The sequence below is a fragment of the Anser anser genome, assembly GCF_964211835.1.
Source record: "Anser anser genome assembly, contig: HAP1_SCAFFOLD_68, whole genome shotgun sequence".
Lineage (NCBI taxonomy): Eukaryota > Metazoa > Chordata > Aves > Anseriformes > Anatidae > Anser > Anser anser.
In genome coordinates this window covers 178,194-198,981 of record NW_028153654.1, presented here as the reverse complement: position 1 = coordinate 198,981, position 20,788 = coordinate 178,194, and the positions used below count along the sequence as shown (strand labels likewise).

Genomic DNA, 20,788 nt, shown 5'->3' with positions numbered 1-20,788 from the left:
GGGTACTACAAGAATTCTGTAGGCAGCTACTGGATTTAAAAGGAAACAGAAGGCCTGTAGAACATTTGAGTTTTCCATCTTTTCTCCTAGAGGAGGGTATAAATTTTACAAGGGATCCATTTCTGCATTAGCCCCTGTCCTTACCATAGCTGCTTTTTTGGCTGGAGGTCCCATTGTGTCTGCATCGGAGGCAGTCCGTGGTTTCACAGCTGCTACAGCAGAGGGAAAACTGCCAGGTGCCTTACGTTTCAGTGCCTTCTTCTTGGGGGAAGCGACTTTCCCATCCCAAGGCTTCGCAAACATGTTAAAGTTGGCTAGAGTAAAAGGAAGAGAGAACTGATACAGTCTTGCTCTGCCTCATGAAAAATCCACGTTCTCTTCCTCATTTCCACGGCCCTTCTACACAGTTAACTGTATTTGGCCAGCAGAATTACACTGCCATTGCCTGGATTCTCAGCAATATCTTCCACATAGTAAACTCCGTCTACCAACAATCCATACAAAGGAACAAAGAAAGTGAATGGCTACAGTAAATCATAATCCAGGACGAGGGAAACTCAGACACAGAGCGATCCCAAGTGCAAGCAATACTCTAAGACGTTGTATGAAGTCTAGTAAGATTCACAAATGTTGACAGCTTTTGTATTTAAAGTCTTGCTCCCTCTAGGAAAGGAAAAGCAGCAGGTATAGTAAGACAAGAGAGTGTATGCAACTGTTGTACCAGCTTCCTCTCCCCTGCAGTGATGTCCCACAAAATTTATTAAGTTGTTCTACAAAATCCAAATTTGTAGAGTCATATTCTAGTCTCCCATTCCTGACCTAACGTCTGGCTGGCAGGAGAAGAAACGAAAGAAAGCTGGGTACTTGTTTTCTTTGTGTGTTTATTTCCTCGTGTCCCGTGAGACAGAGAGAAAGGCTACAATGTGCAGTGCATGCAGCCTTTAAGCCCTCCTTATCTCCCTCACACAATCTCATTTTACAAAGTTGATATAATCTTAACAACGAGGCCTTTGATCCTCTGTCATTTTTGACAGAAACTGGCCCCCCACATTAAGATGCTGATGCATGCTTTACAAACACATACACGTGTCAAGCTAAGCAACACATGCCAAAGAGGAAGCTGAACTTGAACTCAACACAGGGAGGACTTCATACCATAAACAGATGGCAGAAAAAAACAGAATACCAAAATTAGACTAAAAAGCCCCTCAATGTGTTAATTTTCTAGTGGGAAATACAGAATACCATCACGTAATTAACGAAAACAGACATGGTTGCACGTTCTGGCCCTTCTTTGCCTTTGAACTTTGTAGCCTTAAACTCTTTTATCCTCCGCATTGAAGGAAAAAGCAAAGCAGATCCTGAGCAAATGGAACTTGCTCAATATGGGAAGCACCTCACCGGGGCAGGTATTAAAGCATCTTATTACCTGATAGCTTTGTGTTCCATAACGATTTCTGCCCGGCTGGGGCAGGTCCAGGTTGTGCTGGGGGAGCTGGCACATTTCCTCCACTCTGCTGCATCCGCAGAGCTTTCTCGCGCTTTATTTCTTCCAGGGTTTTAACACGCACTTCTCCTTCTGGCTTGGCTTTACCTGCCGGCTCCTTCGACTGCACTTTGCTGGGCCCGGAAAGAGTGAGCACACTCTGCTTCTTGGGCTCACCCTCAATTTTTGCCCCTGCGCTGGGATCTTTGGTTTTACCATGCCATTCAGCCTGGGCTTTGGCTTGACTTTCTCGAAGAGCTCTCTCACGATGGATTTCCTCCAGTGTTTTCACATGGATCTCTCCCTTTGGCTTAGCAGCCTTCCCTGTCATCATCAAGAAATGAGAAGCACCAGCATTTAAAGAGAGTCCAACAATAGTTTAAGTCTCCAAAATTTGTCACAGTACTAAGGAAAACTAAGCCTGAGCGTTCCCAATAACCCATCTTAGGACAATAGCCTAACATTCTCCTCCTCCTCTGAGCCACTTGTTGTATTTTGAAGACCAGCCCTATCCAGAGAGAGTTGCTACACAGAAATGCTAGTTTACTTGATTACTTTTTCAGACTGCATTTCAAATTCCTGCTCCCGGCAGTGGCTCTATTCTAATTGTATATGATGGTTCACAGAAGCAGCTTAAAACCTTGACAAGGCACAAGCGGAAAATAAACACACACCTAGAGGCAGATTTCTGATAGTGGCTGTCAGAAGAGCTTCAGCACTCGAGCGAGAGGAACCAGTTCTTTGTTTTCATTTGAATTCCTTTTTAGGGCTGTATGAAAACGGTCTAAGTTCACGGAAAGGAAGAAGGAGAAAGTATATTTAATAGCCAGTTGTTACCTTTCGCAGTACTAGTCCGTTGAGAAGGTAATCCTAGTCTCTCCTTCACAGACTTGGGAACTTGAACTGCAAAACAGAAAAAGACCAAATTAGGGAGGCTGCATAAACGTCAACTTTGTGTTCACATTCGAAAACAAGGCAGGAAAGGTAACTTTGAATCCCGGTGATTAAGACCTCAGCCAACATGCAAAAAGAAACATCGCAGGAAAAGGACAAACAGAGAGCCTAAATACAAAACCCGTGAATCACATCCAGATGCCTGTTTAGTAGCTGTACCTCTCTTTGGTGCTTTGTCAGCATTTCCCGGAACCTCCACCTTCTTCCCCAGCCTTTCAGCAAGGCTGCGCTTCACGGGAAGGGCGCTTACATCAGCTTCAGACAGAGAAAACAAGGAATATTTTAAGAACATTTCTTTGCAGGAAGATTTGAGAACAGTCAACCACAAGCTTCTATTTTTCAAGCATATTTTCATAAAATTGCCTTTCAGCTGCTAAATGGTTTTTTTGCCATTTCTGCAGTCAACACAGATCTCCACTGCAACGCATTTTCCTCTCACACGTCAAAAATACTCTTCGATGCAGTCATATAGAGAAAGCGGCACCTAAATAACAGCTCATAAAAAGTTCTTACCCACGGAGGCTTTCCGTTTTCCTTGTTTCTCAGCAAGATCTAGTCGAACCACAGGTTCCTCCCCTAAAACAAAAGTAAAATTTTTCTATTTCATAGAGACCAGTAGCCAATAGAAATAGTATACTGTTAGCCCATGTCCAAAAAAACCCAGCAAGACACTGTTTTGACAGCTAAACCACACAAACTCATATTACAACTATAATTAACTTAGAAAAAGTATCCATAGTCTCAGTGTTTGCCTCAAATTCCAGCTGAATGTAGTCGAGAATGAATCTGAGTCTGCTTGACAGCTATACTTTGTGCAGAACAGAGCTGCATAAGCAAGCAGAATATTATTAGGTACCAATGCTGAGAAATATTCCTTTCTAAGGTGAATGTCTATGAGTAAAAGTACTTCTTCACTTCTTTCCCTTTCAAAGGAATTTGCACAACTCTAAACAATATAATTTATACACAGACTCCTATCGCACTACTGTCCACACGTGCCACTGTCAGCCTCTTTAAAGCTTCAGAAATTGCTTCTTACATAGCACTGTCCTCTAGAGCTCTTTCTTCTCGTTACTCTCCTGTTTTTCAGTTATCCCCCTATTTGCATACTGACACATTTTTTTCTTTCTCCTGCTACTGCACTTAACCTGAGCACCAAAGCTTTCCAGTACAACCAGGGACTTTCAGCATAAAAGCATGTTTTGAACAGAAGGCGGCAGCACCAGGAGGCTAACAGGGGTGAATTGCCTTCCTTCTTGCTTAACCTTCCAGTTTAGGAGTAATGAAATCAAAACAAAAGCATGAATTATTACCTTCCTCTGTAGACAGTGTCACAGTTCTCACCACTGTCCGGACATTTTCCTTTTCCGGAGCAGGAAAAATCATAGAATCGACGGGAGGAAGAGAAGATCTTGAAGGACCTTCTGCTCAGAGCAAGCAAAACATAAGGAAGTTTACCAAACAGAAAAAACTATCACGAAGAACAAAAAACTGTAATTATTCATTACTGTCAAACATACAGTGACCAGAGCATGCAAATAAGAGAGGTGACTAATTTGCCTCTGGTTGCCCTTGGAATTCCCATCTAGAATACCAGCTGGCTGAGAATCAGGTTGCTCGATGCCCCCAGCTAAACATGGAAGTCTATCCCTCAAGCAGCTCCCAGCCACCATCACCTGCCATTCTGAAGCCAATCAAATTTCACTTCTTTGGCAAATAGTTGGATTCACCAAAGCATAGCCAGCTACCCGGTATTACTGGAAGAATTTTTTTTTGAAAGAAAAATCATCACACAGGATGAAGGTGAAGAGGGTAAGAAAGTAGGGAATATTAACTCACCACCGTGTCTCTTAGTTTTTTCCTTCATTTTCTGCAATTTGATTTCTTCAAGTGTTTTTATTCCAAAATTCAGACCGTCCTCTGAAAACAGAAAACAGTTAATGAGACTAAGGCTTAGAGGCACTCACTGAGGACCACAGATCCTCAGGCTTCTTAGTGCTCAGGAACTTTCAGAAGTATTTAGAATAAACCCTGTCAACACTCCTCACAAGTGAAACAACCATAGAATCAATGGCATTTTGCCCCTCCTTTCACCCTTCAGGGTAAAAACTGTAGTTTTAATTTTAATCCATTTACGTGATATTAGATCCCTCTATCGTTAGATATGGCTTTCAACAGTGGTTGCCAGGCTGCACGTGCAGCCATTTAAACTCCATGCTGTGACCCTGTTTTGTTCTCCAAAAGGAAAGAAAAGGAGTTCAACTTTCTGACCCAATGGGCACATGATGGTATCAGGGAGAAATGAGATCATGGAAATAACCGAGTCCATTCAGCACCCCTACATTCTGTTGTGTTTTTACGCCACATTGCTTTTGAGTTAATTGTCAAGTTCTCCTTCCGATTTATCCTACTACAGGTGCTGGAATACCTTGTTTAGCAGTAGTAGCACTGGCTTTCCGAGTGGAAATCATCCGTAATCCATTTTGGCCTTCCTCAGCTGGTTGCTGGACGGGAGTTTTAGTTTCTTCTCCTTCCGCAGAAAGCTGGTCTGAAGGGGAAAAATCTATTCAGTTATGCATAGGCCAGATTGTTCGTGATTATGTAGCTCATGCAATGACACTTCAGTCCATGGTTCCTATAAAAAAGCTTTTTTTTTTTTTTTTTTTTTTAATACAGCTACACTGACCTGATGAACTCGTAAGTAGACTACCCTAGGACAAAACATCTAGGACTCTAGATTCTCTCTGCAGCTTTAACTACTACACAACATATTACTCTTCAGACAAAAAAAAAGGAATTTCCTTCCTAGTTTCACATAGAGCTTTACACAACAGACCAACTAAAGCCAAGAGTGGTTCTAAGCTTTCCTCCAACATTTCAGGTTCTGTCCACTGACTGCCAGACAAAGCCACCAGTGACCTGACCAGACTGCCTGCCCTATCGCTAGTCAGACCTCAGGTCATCTGTGATTTATACATTGATTTACAGCACAAATTCCTTCCAAGAACCAAAGACTTACACAATCATTTACAGCACAAATTCCTTCCAAGAACCAAACCATGCTCACCATCATCATCTTCATCATCATCTGCAGCATTGATTACAACTGGAGGGTGTGTAGGGCTTGGGACATTTTCCGAGTTTTCCACTTTCATCACCCGCCTTAGCTATGGAGAGGGATTGGACTGGACAGAAAGTTTGTTTTGCTGCAGTGACATCTGAGCCACTTTCAAATCATCGTCCGCGGACTCAGGCGGACTTGGCAGTGTAGCTAGAGGAAGAGGAGGATCATCAGTAATATGGCAGTTTAAAACTTTGACCACAATGCACGAAGATGGTAGCTAAGGCAGATAACCTGCACAGACAATGAATTCAGCATCTCCTTTTGCCCATCCCGCCACTGTTTACACCGTGAACAATGACTTGTCTTCAAACAACAACACATCTCCCTACCACCCAGCAGAGGACGAAACAACAGAAAGCAAACTGCAAGGCAAATATCACACAAAGCAGAGAGAAGCTGAGCATGAAAGCAGAAAACAAATACCAGCAGTACAGCAGCAGTACACTCGGTTTAGCTGACCACCTAGGACTGCAGACCTTTTCCTGCACTCACAAATGGACGGTTACCTGATGTCTCCTACACTATTGGCACCCACTAAGTAATATGCAAAATTAATTCTTCAATACTTAAAGAAAAAGGACCTAAACTCACTCTTGCTTGGTGGTAAGAAGACTCCATCGATGTAACGTCCCTTTGCGTGATGAAAAGCACAGTTGGCTTTCTGACAGCCTACTGGCTGCTTCTCCCAGTAGCAGGGAATCTCACCGCGCTTTTTCTGAAGACAGAAAGAAAGACAAGCTCGTGATAACATGCACCTAAGGTTTGCAAAGAGATGCACAGTTCCAGGTCACGACAGCGATAGGGCTGTCACAATACAGTGCTGAAACATCATTCCAAAGGTCAGTTTATCACGGAAGTATAGTATTTCCGGGCATATTCACAAAGTTTGCAGAAGCTGTAACCGCTATGCACGTTTAGCCCTGTCATCATTCAGTTTGAGAAGACAGGCACTCTCAGACATCAGTTTAGGGTGGGTTAAACTAATACACCTAGGATTATACTAGGATTATTCAGAGGGAAAAAGAACATCTTAAATTGCCTACGTTAACTCTATCCAGAACTACTTCTTGGAGACTTCGTTCTTCTGCACCTTTAACTTTCCCCACTGCTTCCTAGCCCAGGCAGCTAGAACAGCATTATCTGAAGGACTCCGGGACACAAGAGACCTGATAGATCATTATCAAGCCTGCTCTCAGGAGGCTAGTACAGCCTGTTTATTACCCCCCTGCTCCAGCAGGTTTTAGCAGTCTAGTTAGCGGTTATTCTGCATCTGTTGAGACAATACTGTCGGCGTCTAATAAAAGAAAATCTTGCTAAGACATACCTAAGGCATTGATTTTATTTCCCTCTCCTTCCTCCCACCCCCTCCCCTGCTAACAGAAACCAGTGTAATTCCAAAGCAAATGACTCTATCCTGCAAAAGCACAATCAGCACACCTACAGCACTGAAAAATGCTTTTGTTGATTTATTTTGAGAACACATCTTTAGGCACTCACGTCAATTTCCATGTGTCTGAATCGGCAGACATTCCTGAAACAACGACCCTCCTGCCACAGCGTGCAGACTGTCTCGTTCCCCAGAGCAGCTTCGCAGTGGCGGAAGGAACAGTTGTCTCCCTGTAACCAAAAGGAAACCAACAAGGAAAATATAGTACAGCCTCAAAAACGTCCATGCTACTGCCTCAGGTTGCTACGATTGAATTCAGAATCTATCTGGTTATCACGTTAACCAAAGACCAGTGTGCCTCCTCCTCCTACTCTACCCCTTCCTGAAAAAAATGAAAAAAAAAAAAAACAAAAACAAAGCAAAGCAAAGCAAAAGAAACCCAGCCATACCTTGGTACAGGTAGAATAGAAATAGAAGTAGCAATCGTCTCCTTGTTTAGACATGCCGACAAGTTCTGATAACAAGCTCGGGTTCTCTCCACAGGGACTTCCTCTGCTCTTGGAGAGAGCTGTCTTCACCCTTGCTTGGGCTGAAAGTCTTCCACTGGCTTGTGATCAGTGAAATCTTCTTTTTAAAAGTAACCCTAAACAAAGTACCAACAAGTGAAAAATAATGAGTAACAAGCATTTTTCCAGCTTTCTTCTGTTCATCAAATTAGTCTCTTGAGGAGAGCAATGCCTTGAAATCAGCTGTTACGGGAACTAACACAATATTAAACTAAAGTTCTGTAAAGCTGCCAGGAGCTTTGTCAGCAAGTGTTCTCTTCCACGTCCTCAATAATATGCCTTGGAGCACACCTGGAAGCCTGAAAATGGAGTCACTTCTTCAAAAACCACCTGATCATACATGCAAGGCAATGATCAACTATGGCTACGAGTAACTTCTACAGAACGCAGTATGACGCATTAAATAGCATGTTCCAGTCACTGTGGGTCTTCGAGTTCACCTACCTGGACAACCTCAGCAAAGTTATTGATCTTCAAAGACTTCCAGTTAACTTCTCCTGGAGGCCGAACCAACACTGAATCCGTGAATTAATGATAAAGGGGTAGGAAGAATTTGCCTCTCCACTTTGCCAAGGGAACCTCTCATCCACAATTCAAACGTAGGATGTGCTTTTAAACAGCTTATAACTAATGGAGGAAGCAAGTCCATCTGAACACTCTCTCAGACTGGAGACAGCCAGGGTTAGTTAGCTCTTCAAAAAATAAAAACCAAAAAAAAACCCCCACAAAACAAAACAAAAACAAAAAAAAAACAGTGCATTTAGAGATGAACTCGTGATTCAAAGTGGCTGCAAAAATGAGGATCCATCTTCCACAGCCAGACAATTTGACTTTTTTTTTTTTTTTTTATTCAAAATTCAGTATGTTCCAATCTCTGGTCTTCAAGATTTCTTCACCTATTAAGAAAACACTAAAACCTTTCCCCGTCTTTATTACCTGTACAGCAAAAAACACACCAGTGCATAGAAATACACAAATGTGCATACGCATACACACATATGTGTTTAGACACACACACGAGGAGTGAGTGATAGAAAGTTAGCGAGAGCGACAGTGGAAATCAGAAGTTTTGCCTTTTTGACACAGAGAGCGCGTAAAAACTCTCTCATTTTGAGGGAACTAGAAAAAAATGGAGGATCTACCAAATATTTTGATGAGTATGCCTTCGAGGCCAATGCTTTATACCATGAGTGATCTGGGGGCCAGCACACAAATATGCATACATATGTACATGCATACAGGATAAACATATCTATACACACAAGCGTGCACAGTATATGTTGTATGGTATCCATATGGAGAACAACTCGTAGCCCTGATCAGACACGTAGAGTTGCAATCAATTAACAGCAGGAAGACAGCAGATCAAGGATACAGCAAGCTTTGAGAGGCAGGGCAATGCTCACTTTGCCAGTGGCATGGCTGCATGATACCAAGAATTTTGAATTAGTTTGATTTTTTGGAAGCAATTTGTTTTCTTTCTGCGCTGTAGCAAATACCACAGGTTTGCCATCACGTGCTGTTCCCTAATCCATATATCCATCATCATCCATTGCTGCAAGATCATGAAAGGTTAGAAAAGATGACTAAGGTCCAATTTAACAGCCAATGATTTTTCAATGACCAGAGCTGCAACAGATTTTATTTAGCCACAAGCAGGTTTTTTTTTCTGATGTGAAGTCAGATATTTTGATTTTTTTTTTAAGACACTAAATGTCATAAAACCTGCAACCAGACCAGATAAAGTTCAAATTAGAGTGATTCTGAATCCTTTCATTAAAATGCTGCACATTTCTGTGCAAATTATTTCTGACTCTTCTGGACAAAAGCGGATGAAATAGTTCTTACAAATTAATAATAAAAGGTTGGAACCTTTTACTCACACAAACACTAGTGAATTTTCCAGGAAGTATTATTTTGGCAGGGAATTTTCCCAAATCTAAAGTAAAGAGGGGAAAAGTTGGGTTCTCGTATTAGTTGTTGGTTTTGACTGCTTGACAAAGGGAATAAAAACAGTAGTTAAGTGCAAGGTTTCCTTCTCTTCTTTAGTATTGAGAGGAATCGTCACTTCCGACCTTTAGCACCTTCAGAAACACGCTTAGTGCCATGCAGATTCCTCTGCATCTACTTCTAAAAATTACTGGTGCTCCTTAACATGGAAGTTGGACTTGAAATCTTTTCCAGATTGAGCTCTTTTGAATGCCCAAGGAGCTCATCATTTTGCTTGTTGCCTTCCATTTTCCTGAACAGACCCAGAACGCTGTTCAGGATATGAATGGATCTGGTCTAAGGAATGGGAAGAAAGCAAAAACCAAGGATACCTCACAGCCCTAAATGCCATAAAAAGCAGTCTCATTTTAAAAAAGATCTCCAAAGCTTTTTTTTTTTTTTTAACTGACATCTGCCAATATGGCGATCCAAGTGCTGAACAGAAACCAACTGAACTAGCCCCTGAAAGCCTGAATAAAAATGAGTAACTCTGGTGCACTCAGCAGGTCTGTAATAGAAGTTGGCAAGAGTTTTAGATTTCTTTTTTCTCCAGGGTGCTAGTAAAGTTTTTGCGTTATGAGATTTTGAACTCTTTTTGTACAAAAGGATTACAGATGCACTACAGTCACGGTAGCTGGGGGTCTGGAAATACATGCCAACAAGTGTCATAAACTTTGCCTTTGCTGAAGGAAGATAACTAGTCCAAAGAAAACCTGTCTAGTTTGTTTTACAGGCTTGTCTTTCTCAGTATGGAACAAACTGACCTCCCTGGTCTAACTTTCCAGTTGGCTATTCTGCCTTTGTCCTGGAGAGAAGAGCAAGAAGGGAACAAAATATTTTTGCACTCCAAAAAATGCATTAGGGAAGGATTATCACACCTACCTAAGGGTAATTTCTTGTTTGTTTATAAAGCACAAAGTCTTTCTCTTGGACAGTCTCTGTTGCTGGCCTGTTTTGTGCCTTCCATTTATAATAAAGGTATTAAAGATGCTTACCCCGTTTTGGTGGTTTTTTTTTTTTTTTAGAACAGTGTAAGCAGACAGTCGGATGACAAGCAAGAAAGAACAGCATAAACTCCTTGTTGTGACCCTGCTTTTCAATCACCCAGCATCAGCCTGGCTGCAAAACAGTCTCCGCTGATTTACCTGCTTGTTAAAGCACCCCACAGGCTGCAAGTGTTGTGTGCTAGGTGTCAAACTATATTTAACGGTGCATAGGTAAACCATTCATCTTCCCATGGTCGAAGCACAGAACAGCCCCCTGCTAGCACAGCTCATCCTTGCTGTAACTGCTTTTAAACCTATTTGTTGGTAAGAAAAGAGCTCAGTACACCACCTTCACAGGGCAAAAATTCACATGGAAGAGCAGAAAAACCCAGAAGTGCTTCCTGAACTTCACGTTACCAACAGCACCATCGGATTTAGATCCTGGCCTGGCATCCAGGATGCACGGCCTGCAAGCACTGCTGCGATGTGGAAGTGCCAAGGCAGGTTTTTGGCCTGCACTAAAACACTTTTTTTTTTTTTTTTTTTCTTTAACAAACAATACAAAGAGTGTGCCAGGTATGCTGTAATGCCCGTGTGCCAGGTCAATAGAGGATATCCAAACAACAGAGGCGCTTCTCCTAATTTCCCGCGTGAAAACACTTTCACAGCGTTCTTTTCACGAAGAAACCCCTCTCTATCTTCTCCAATGCTCCAGGACCTGCTGCAGCTGCAGCGGCTGCGCTGGTACAACCCGCATCTTTGACAAATCTTTTCAACAGTTCTGCTTTACCTCGGCACAGTTGAGGTCACTCCTCTTCCTCTTCCAGCTGAGGAAGCAGCTTGCGGGCTCTGCCACACGGTCGGTGCAGAAGCGAAAGCTGGGAACACAGCAGTCAAACTCTCACTGCTAACGAAGCCACCAGGGCAGAGGGCTGACACAGACCCGCCAGAGGCGAACCGTACCCGCTCTCCCTCCCAGCTGCGAGGCTCGCCGCAGCAGCCCCGACCCGAAGCGCTCACAGTGCTTTGCTTGGTGATGTCACCGATGAGTCAGAGTCCCCAGATGAGCATCTGCCTTGCCACTCTTTAATGTTGGTGTTGTTTTTTGGTTGGTTGTTTGCTTGCTTTTGAAACTTATGCAGGTTATGGTAAACCTTCAGGTAAACCACAGATCAATGGGGAAGAAGTCCCACACGAGGGAAGGCCGTGCTTTTCTTCCAGGCAATGGCGCATGCTTTAACATGCTGCATTCGACAAAGAAGCTCTCTCCATTTTGCGCAGTGGCAACAGGCACGACTGCAACACACGCACGTGTAGGCAGCACCTGCAGGTCCCAAACCCTTAACCAATTTTTAGATAGCACCAATTTTTTATGTAGTTGCTTTCCCTTCATCCATAACCCCTTTTTTCCTTTCTTTGTATCGGGTGGCTCTCCTCCATTGTTCTCTCTGTCATTTTCCTCCCCAGTGTCTGAGCAGGCACTGGGAATCGTTTCCAGAGGAAGGGTACTGCTGAAGCTACAACATTTACTCTCAGGGAAAAGAGAGTATGTGAAAGAATACATACTTCCTTTCTTTTTCCTTTTTTTTTTTTTTTAAATCTCTGAAATCAACGCTGCGGCCTGGCAGCAAATAACTATGGGAGTAATGATGATTCCTCATCCTCACTGTAACGTTGTAGTTAATGTCATAAAGAAGCAATTTCCCCAGACAGTGGCCATTTGAGATGGGAAGGGGCAGTAAGAGGAAGTTTTCCTTAGACTAGCTCTTCCCCCAGAACACCTCGCCATCCAGCAACAAATTCAATTCACCTGCTCCGCCTGATCAGTCAAACGCGCGTCCGACTCCAGCACACGCCACAGCGGTGGTTCTGACGTGGTTTGAGAATCACCTATCCGCAGAATATCTCGGGTTTGTACACTCAAATAACGCAGTCTTTTCCAAATAAGGCCCAGAGCTCACACTCCGAGTGCAGCCTAACAACACCAGAGGGCCGGTAGGCTAAACATTCCCATCCTGGCAACAGGACTGACCCGGGCAACAGTAAGCATCCCTTCTGCACTTTCATTGTGAACATCAGCATAAGGAAACAGAGACCTCCTCGATCCAAGTTTGAAGAAACAAACACAAAGGTCACCCAAGAGGGTTGTTTTCAGCAAACTAACGGAGAAATTAAGGTGACAACCGCGTGCATCCAGAGTTAGTCAGATCCCGAAGGCAGTTCCTTTGGGAAACGCAGGAGCAGCGCGCCAGATGACGGCTACCTTACAGCGCACCCCTCAGAGGCACTGCTACGAAAGGAAGGCAGAAGGTTGGAACTCAAAATAACTCGCAAGGCGGGTTAAGGGGGAAGCTTTAATTTCCTGAGCAGAACCTCCCCCCTGAAGGCAGCCCAGGGACTCTTTGCTTCCCTCGGAAGACGGCAGGGACGGAGGGACACAGGGCCAGATGGACGGCCAGACAGCCCAAAAGGCCTGAGCAAGGGCTGCGGAGCGGGAGGGAAGGGCAGGGCAAGGGGAAGGGCGGCCCTGGGCCTGACAGGGCACCTTGGGCCTAACCCCAGGCAGCAGCTCCCCGTCTCACAGGGCCCGCGGGGGGCTGCCTGTAACAGGAGATGCGGGCAGGTAAATTTTACAAGCACTGCATAACAAATACCCTGCAACACCTGAACTATTCACTGGGACAGCCTCCTTCCTCACCTCCTGAAAGCTCCAGCTGGCAAACCAAGGACAAAATGAAAGGCAGATGTGGAGGACCTCGTAAGATACTGTTTTGTTCCCTACGTGCCCACTGCTGGTGACACGTAATGCCTCCTGTTCCCAAACGACATTGGCACGTTACATCTTTACTACATGCTGAAAGGAACTCAGCAACTTGAACACAACTTAGAATTACCCATCCCGGCAGCAGGCTGTCCAGCTGAAGCTGCTTTCGCCAATCAAGTGTGTCATGCTGCCCCTCAAAGGTTTCTTCCTGGGAACGTCTGCTGTGACACTCCTGACGTATTACTTCTCGGAATGGCAGAACTGCGCTGGGTAGGCCCCACAGCAAGACTCGTATTTCTGTCCTTCCCTTTCAGGAAAGGATCTCCCACCTTGAATTTATTAATTTTCATGATGATGATACACAAATTGAAGTTTTGAAAAACTGAATGCTGATTAACAGATTTCTAGCACAGCCTGTGCATCAAAATTCATTTCTCTCCATTTAGGTAATCTTAGTTTCTGAGTTACAGTTACAGTCAAAATTTTTCTTCTTCGATTTTTTTCTTTTTCTTTTTTTTTTTTTTTTTGTGATCAGAAAAACGAGGGGACTGGCTGTCCCAAGTCAGCCGGGGAACTTCTCTTTGGTCGATGCATCAAGGAACTCAGCTCTCTTGGGGAAACTTAAATAGAAAAGACAGATCTCCAAACGGATAAAAAAAATAAATCAAATGATAAAAACCCAACCGACACATCTGATACCCCAGCTTAATGAACAGCACAAGGGTTTAATCTACAGGCTCTGTCCAAAGCAGCAAGAAGTGACAGATTTAATCTGAACCAGTTGCCCGCTCTCACTCTCTGATCTGGAGACGTTATTGGACAAGCATGCGTAGCAGTAACACTTGTAAACACTGGGTTACTGCACCACAGCCCCGAATCCCTCACGGGCCCACTAAGATACTTTTACTGACTGATCCACAATAAGCACTCCCAAAAAGATTCTCAACAAGTTAAACCCTGTTTAGAAAGAATCTGAGGAACCTGTCACTGCAGCAACAAAGGGCTGCAATTGCATGCAAAATCTCCAACACCCTCCTTAGCACCCTGCTAGCTCAAGGACTGTGTGGGGCTTCCGTGCCCTGAACGAGTCCACGCTGGCCACATAATGCAGATGTAATGGTCAAGAAAGCACATAGCGTTATCGAAACTTATCAGATCCACAGCAAAAAGAAAAGCCCACGCTTCTATATTTCTCCTCCTCCATTCACAGAAGGAAGAGACTGAAAACAAGCAGATTTGTGGTTTACATTTACAGTTAATGTGAAAAATGGCTATTTGTGAAATACATCACGTATTGTTTCAAGCTACAAACAACTCGCTCCCACAAAGGAAGGACTTTTGACCTCAGCATGCAACCCCAGTTACAAATAACTTCCTATCTACCAGCGGGCCGCGTTCCCCTGGCACTCAGTCACTCCGCAGCACGGCAGCCACCTTTGTTCTAAGGATGGCAAATTCTACTTAGAAACGCTCTGTAGAAGAGTGATGCTGTCCCCTTTTAACACGATCCGGCCTGCAGCACAGAGAAGGGAAAGAGGGGATTAGAGAGAGCCCAGAACCTGAGAATAATCTCGTGTTTTCAGAAAGTGTTTCGTGTGGTTGAGCAGGGTTTTGCCCATCATGCAGAGTGCAGGCCGCCTGGTATTACACGTTCCAAAGACCAGAACTGGTCTCAGGCAGGGACAGATTCTCCTTCATTCAGCAAAATCAGCAGCTCAAAAATCATCAGGGACAGAGATGTAGCCAGGAATTGCTCACTGAACTTCAACAGCAAGGCTCGTCACACGGTTGGTACCTCTCAGTGCTGCTACCTAGAAGGCTCACCCGGGCAGGTTTCAGACCGCGCGTCACTCGGGTTGCACAGACACACGACACACCCAGCTGTTTCCTTGATTTTGTCTTGGAGTGAATCTCCTCTGCGTCGTCCAGCGCCAAATTCACGTACTCGTCAAAGCCCTAGAAATCGGCAACAGTGGCAATTAGTTCAGCAACAACACGAACCATCGTCAGCTTTGCTGAGCCAGGCTGGACAATGAAGACTAATTGTTAGAGAAGCACGATTTCTTTTTTCCCTTGGGCTAGTTTTTCTTGACAAGAAAAAATAGGATTGTGAATGAGGGAAAACAAACTAACGACGTAACGTGGGGTCGTGCTGACACTCACGATGATGCAGCCTTCTATCCGCACGTTCACTTGCTCAGCCACCCTGGATCCTCGAGCTCTGCAGAACGAAGGAGGAGAGTAAATTGGAACACAAACACCGCGAGCAGTTTTGTTCTCTCTCGTGTGTTCAGAAATACCCGCTAACCATAGCCGCTAGAGCTCCCAAACACTCCAAGGAGCAACTCTCAGGGGCAGTTTCAATTAACAGTCTGACATTTTAGAGTCTTATATGACTGGGTGAATACTACACGTTTGCTGAAGGACACGTTTCCAGTCACAAGGGAACACTCCTGCACGCCCGGCTGCACGATCCCACTCCCGTTAACACGAGGGCGAAACGCCGGGCTGCGCAGCAGCTCCTTGTACCCACCAGCACGCCGCACAGCTCTCCATTCCCCACAAACCTGCCCCGAGCAACGGGTGGGAGCCGAAAACTCAGCGAGGGAGATCCCCGGACCCTCCCCGCTCCCCCCACCCCCCCCAAATCCCCATCCCCATCCCCTCCCCGTCCTCTCCCCGCGCTACTCACGCTCTGCAGGTAGCGGAAGATGAGGTTCTGGGGCGCTGCGTGAAGGGCTCAGCACGGGGACAAGAGCTAATACATATTCATTACTACTTCGAGAAGAGGCAGGGTTATTAGAATTGGTTTCCGGAATCCGAAACCCCTCCCAGGGGCGCCTGCGTACCAGTCTCTGGTGGTCTCTCGGGGCTTGCTCGGGCTGAATGCTGGTTGTCTTCCTCTCAGGCTTTTGTCCTTCAATTGTCCTTCAGCTCCCCCTTCCTCCTCGTTTGGGAGCCTCTGCGCCGGATTTCAGAAACTCTAGCAACATCCCCTGCAGTAGTCAGCACTTTTCCCTAAAAACCCCTTTGTTCTCTTATCACCTAGACCCGGGCCTCGATGGTAACCCTTCAAATCCCTTAGTGACACGAATTGCTGGACCATTCCTTACAAAAGGAAGGATAAAATATGTAGAGGAGCAATGGCACACGCGAAAGCCCAGCGCCGCGGGCAGAGGCAGCGAAGGTTGACGGCAGAACAGTGCTCGGTTTGAACACGGAGAGGGAAAGCGAGGGGAAGGTGGCCGAAGCCGGCCGCAGTCTCTGAGCTCTCCTCCTCCTGATTGTTTTCTCTCAAAGCCATTTCTGTCTGTGTGCGGGCACCCGGAGCCGGCAGAAGTCCCCGTGAAGTCCTTCGGCAGGACGGAGGGCTGCGTGGGCTCCAGTGAGAGAGGGAGTTAGGAGAATCTTATCAAGTAGAGATAGAGCGCTGACGGCGTTAAACTAGGATGCTACTTAGTGTCTTTGCTAACTATGGTGCATTGTGCCAATTAACTAAAGCAAGAAGCCTTGGGCCCCTTACCAAGGTCAGTCTCCTAATAAGAGAGTGAGCCTGTCTTAAGAAACTGGGAGAAACTGGTCCTGCAGATGGACAAGAGCCAAGGAGCAACTGAGTCTGTGCAAAGACAAGAGGTCAACTAGCGGTGACGAGGAAGAGTCATCAATCTTCATGCCCACGACCTCCCGTGTTGCCCAGCGCTGAATAAACATACCTACTTTACAATCTCACTGATTGTGGAGTCCCTTTTCCGCAAGTCACTAGCAGCGGTTTCTTCCGCAGAGGTTTTCCCAGAGCCGCTTCAAAGCTTCCCTCGCGGAGCTGGGGCGTCGCAGGGGGTCGTCAAAGCACACACACACACACACACACACACACACAGGCGTTGTTGTCCAAACAGAAAGTATTTACAACAAATTCGACAAGCGGTTTTCCTCTGCCAGCAGCAAATGCCTGAGGGCCCCTACAGCTTCACAAATCATAGCACAAAGAGCCTAAAGTTCCTCTAAAATTTAGGGAAATGATTCAAAATAGATCTGCTAGGGGAAAACGATCACTGGCGGCAGGGTACACAATACACGCGAGTCTCAGCTCTCCTCCGCAGGGTCAGTGCCCACGCCCAAGTGCGACGCTGATGGCACCCGAACATTTGCTGTAGCAGGCAGCAGAGCCAGCAGCTCAGGGGAGCAATTTTAAAAACCAGGAGGCACTTAAACCAACCCTTAATTGACCCAGTTACTGCAGGAGAGTCCCGACTACTCGCCCTGGAGTCCTACTGTCACCAGCAAAAAGCACCAACCAAAGCTTGGGGGAACTTTGGTACAGCACAAGAGAAGGGAGTGGGGGTAGCGTAGCCGTATCGCAGAGCTGCTGCTTTTCACACCATTTTATCATCCCTGATAATTGAAAGTAAGGCCGGGTGGGCTGACCCCACCACCACCACTCCTGGCAGCATGTTTGGTCCACAACGCTAGAATAATTATTTTGCTCCCTCCCGCCCCTACAGCTTCATCATCTGAAAAGATTACAGTCAAAACAATGGCATACACAAATAAAAGTCAAGAGTTGACATAGTAACTCCGGGATTTGGGTATCAACTGTCCGAGAAATCAGAACACCCAGGCTTCACAATGTGCCCAACATCGAGCTGTGCCAAGGGGGGCGGAAGGAAGAAGCTTTCCGTTTAAGCCTTCAGAGCATCGCTCCATCACTACGTCAATTCACAGCCACCACAGCGTGCCGATGGACATCTTTCTGTGCCAAAAGAAACAAGTGCTTTGTCCTCTTGATATCAAAGGTAGCCACCTATAGTTACGGAACCATGCACAAGACCTTAACTCTGACCAGCAGGAAAACTTAGGACAACTGAGTGCAGATCCTGCCAATTTCTACCAGTTCCAACTGTGCTTTAAGTCTCATTGCAAAGCCTCAGTTAGAAAAAGGATCACCTCAGGGTATCCAACAAGAAGAAGAGTTGTTTTCTTTTTTTTCTTTTTTTTTTTTTTTTTTAATATACCATAGGACTATGCAGTTCAATCATCAATCATCTTGGAAAGCTCAAGGAGGAGGTCATCCTCATCCTTCCCTGGGTCCAAGTCGAGCTCGGCTTCCAGTATGCCGTCTGAGAGTTCCCAAAGTAGCATCTCTAAATCCTCGTCTACAGATACGGGCGCGTTGCCTGTGGAACTCAGCCGGCGTGTCCTTGCTTCTTCTAGCTGGGAAGAAGCTGAAGTCGAGCTTGAGAACTCCATTGGCTCCACGGATTCTGCCTGGCTTCCAAGATGTGCTTCAGGTCTTGGCAGAGCAAGGAAGAGAACAATCAGTATATGCCATTTCTTAACGGGAAATCCCTTTTCTGCAAACCGGCTCTTAAAACCGTAGCCAACCCCTCCTGCACTTCAATCTTACCCAGGGATTGTTATTCAATTAACTCAGGGCTACATTTAGAGCCCAATATATTAGCAGGTACATTTTTCAGTTTGGGGGTTTCTCTGTGAAGCCAGAGCACCCGGAGTCTAGCAAAGATGGGAAACCAACATGGCCTCCCGGAAGCCCAGTGTCCGAGAACTACATCTCCCGGCATGCTCTGGGAAAACAATATGGACTCCCGGAAACCCGGTGGCCAAGAACTACATTTCCCAGCACTCCCCAGAAAATTGAGCCTCGCACCTTGCCGTAGGACGCCATTTTTTGCTCTGTTACATTACCGGTTTCGTGTTTATGGAGGGTTTTCCCGCCGTTTTGGGGGGTTTCCCCTCAATTTCGGGTTTTCAGCTCTCCATTTCAGAGTTCTTCCCCGCAATTTTGGGGTTCCTTCCCCTAATTTGGTGCTTCGCCCCCCCCCCCACTTTTGGGGTTCCCCCTCCATTTTGGGGATTCCCCCCAATTCCAAGCCCCCCACAATTTTGGAGGCCCCCACCATCCTTTCTTGGCCTGCCACCCTAATATTAAGGTTCATTCCCCCAATGTTGGGGTTCTCACCACATGTTTGAGGTTCCTTCCCTTAATTTGGGGCTTAGCTCCCCGGGATCTGGGGCTTTAACCCCAATTTTGGGGGTCCCCCCCAAGTTTGGGGATTCCTCCCCAGGTCTGGGGGGGGTCCACATTCAATTCTGGAATTTCACACTTCCATTTAAGTCTTCTTCCCCCCAATTTGGGGGTTCACCCACCCAATTTTGGGGGTTCCTCCCCTAATTTGGGGGGACCCGACCAATTTTGGGGGTCCCCCCCAATTGTAGAGTCCCCCACCCTCCTTTTTTGGGTTCCCCCCTAATATTAAAGAGTTCTTCCGCCCAATTTTGGGGGACCCCACAATTTGGCCGTTCCTTCCCCTAACTTTGGGCTTCAACCCTTCAATTTTGGGTGGGCTCCTCCCCTCTTATTTTGGCCTTCCGCCCTAATATTAGGCCTAACCCCTAAGAACCTTGACCCCTAACGCTATGGCAACCACGGATCTAACCCTAACCCCTACCCCAACAAACCCTAGAAACCCTAACCCTAAAAACCCTTACAGCCCTAACCCGATAAAATTTACCACACTAAACCCCTGAAGACTGTTCTGGGGGGTCCACATTCAATTCTGGAATTTCACACTTCCATTTAAGTGTTCTGCCCCCCCAATATGGGGGTTCGCCCACCCAATTTTGGGGGTTCCTCCCCTAATTGGGGGGGACACAACCAATTTTGGGGGGGACACAACCAATTTGGGGGGGTCCCCCCAATTTTAGAGTCCCCCACCCTCCTTTTTTGGGTTTCCCCCAATATTAAGAGCTCTTCCGCCCTATTTTGGGGGACCCCACAATTTTGACGTTTCTTCCCCTAAATTGGGGCTTCGACCCTTCAATTTTGGGGGGGGCTCCCCCCTTAGTTTGGCCTTCCACCCTAATATTGGGCCTTACCCCTAAGAACCCTGACCCCTAACACTACGGCTCCCACGGATCTAACCCTAACCCCTACCCCAACAAACCCTAGAAACCCTAACCCTAAAAACCCTTACAGTCCTAACCCGATAAAATTTACCACACTAGACCTACGCCTAAAAGCCCTAACCCTAAAAATTAAGACCCTCTAAACCCTAACCCAAAACGTAAAGATTCTCAAAGCCCTACCGCTGGAGACCCTAACCTTAAAAAAAAAAAAAAAAAGACCTTAAAACCCTAACCCTAAATACCTGACCATAACTAAAACCCTAAGACCCTAACCCTAAAAACCCTATCAACACTAAAACCACAAAATACTTTAAAACCTTAACACACTAACCCCCAAACCCTAACCCTTATAACTCCAACCCTAACAACCTTAAAATCCTAACCCTAAACCCTGGAAACCCTAACCCTGAAACCCAACCCTAGTGCCTTAGCCCTGAAACCTTAAAACCCTAACACCTTATTAGAAACACTCTGTAACCAATACCATAGGCTCAGGCAAGTATCTCAGTGAGGTAGCATTTTTATTCACGATTGCAATGGCAGGCGTCCCACAAGCCACCTACTAGTTCCATAACACAGTTTATATAATTTTTTTTTTCCTCTCGGTG

The 20,788-nt window shown here is 45.6% G+C and overlaps 1 protein-coding gene across 2 annotated transcripts; it reads right to left on the bottom strand.

The window, feature by feature from the left end:
* Positions 1 to 4,787: 4,787 nt before the first annotated feature.
* Positions 4,788 to 18,818, bottom strand: LOC310891676 (zinc finger CCCH domain-containing protein 11A-like). Of its 2 annotated transcripts, none has more exons than XM_083853920.1 (6): positions 15,949 to 18,818; positions 7,962 to 15,477; positions 7,401 to 7,594; positions 7,062 to 7,181; positions 6,156 to 6,279; positions 4,788 to 5,711 (listed from the first exon to the last, which is right to left on the bottom strand). In XM_083853920.1, exons 3-6 carry the CDS (start codon positions 7,452 to 7,454, stop codon positions 5,608 to 5,610), a joined length of 402 nt encoding a protein of 133 aa, XP_083710046.1. In that variant the 5' UTR covers positions 7,455 to 7,594; positions 7,962 to 15,477; positions 15,949 to 18,818; the 3' UTR covers positions 4,788 to 5,607. The 2 variants fall into 2 exon arrangements, 1 of the variants encoding a protein (XP_083710046.1); XR_014577667.1 differs by having other exon boundaries at positions 4,932 to 5,711; positions 7,062 to 7,594; positions 7,962 to 15,212; positions 15,420 to 15,477.
* Between the last annotated feature and the right edge of the window lie 1,970 nt (positions 18,819 to 20,788).

Excerpts from the sequence above, each read along its gene's own strand:
- LOC310891676 (XM_083853920.1), bottom strand. The coding sequence starts at position 7,454 with ATGTCTAAACAAGGAGACGATTGCTACTTCTATTTCTATTCTACCTGT. Across the intron at positions 6,280-7,061 it reads TCAGACACATGGAAATTGAC|AAAAAGCGCGGTGAGATTCC; the intron begins GTGAGTGCCTAA and ends TTCTGTCTTCAG. Across the intron at positions 5,712-6,155 it reads CTTCTTACCACCAAGCAAGA|CTACACTGCCAAGTCCGCCT; the intron begins GTGAGTTTAGGT and ends CTCTTCCTCTAG.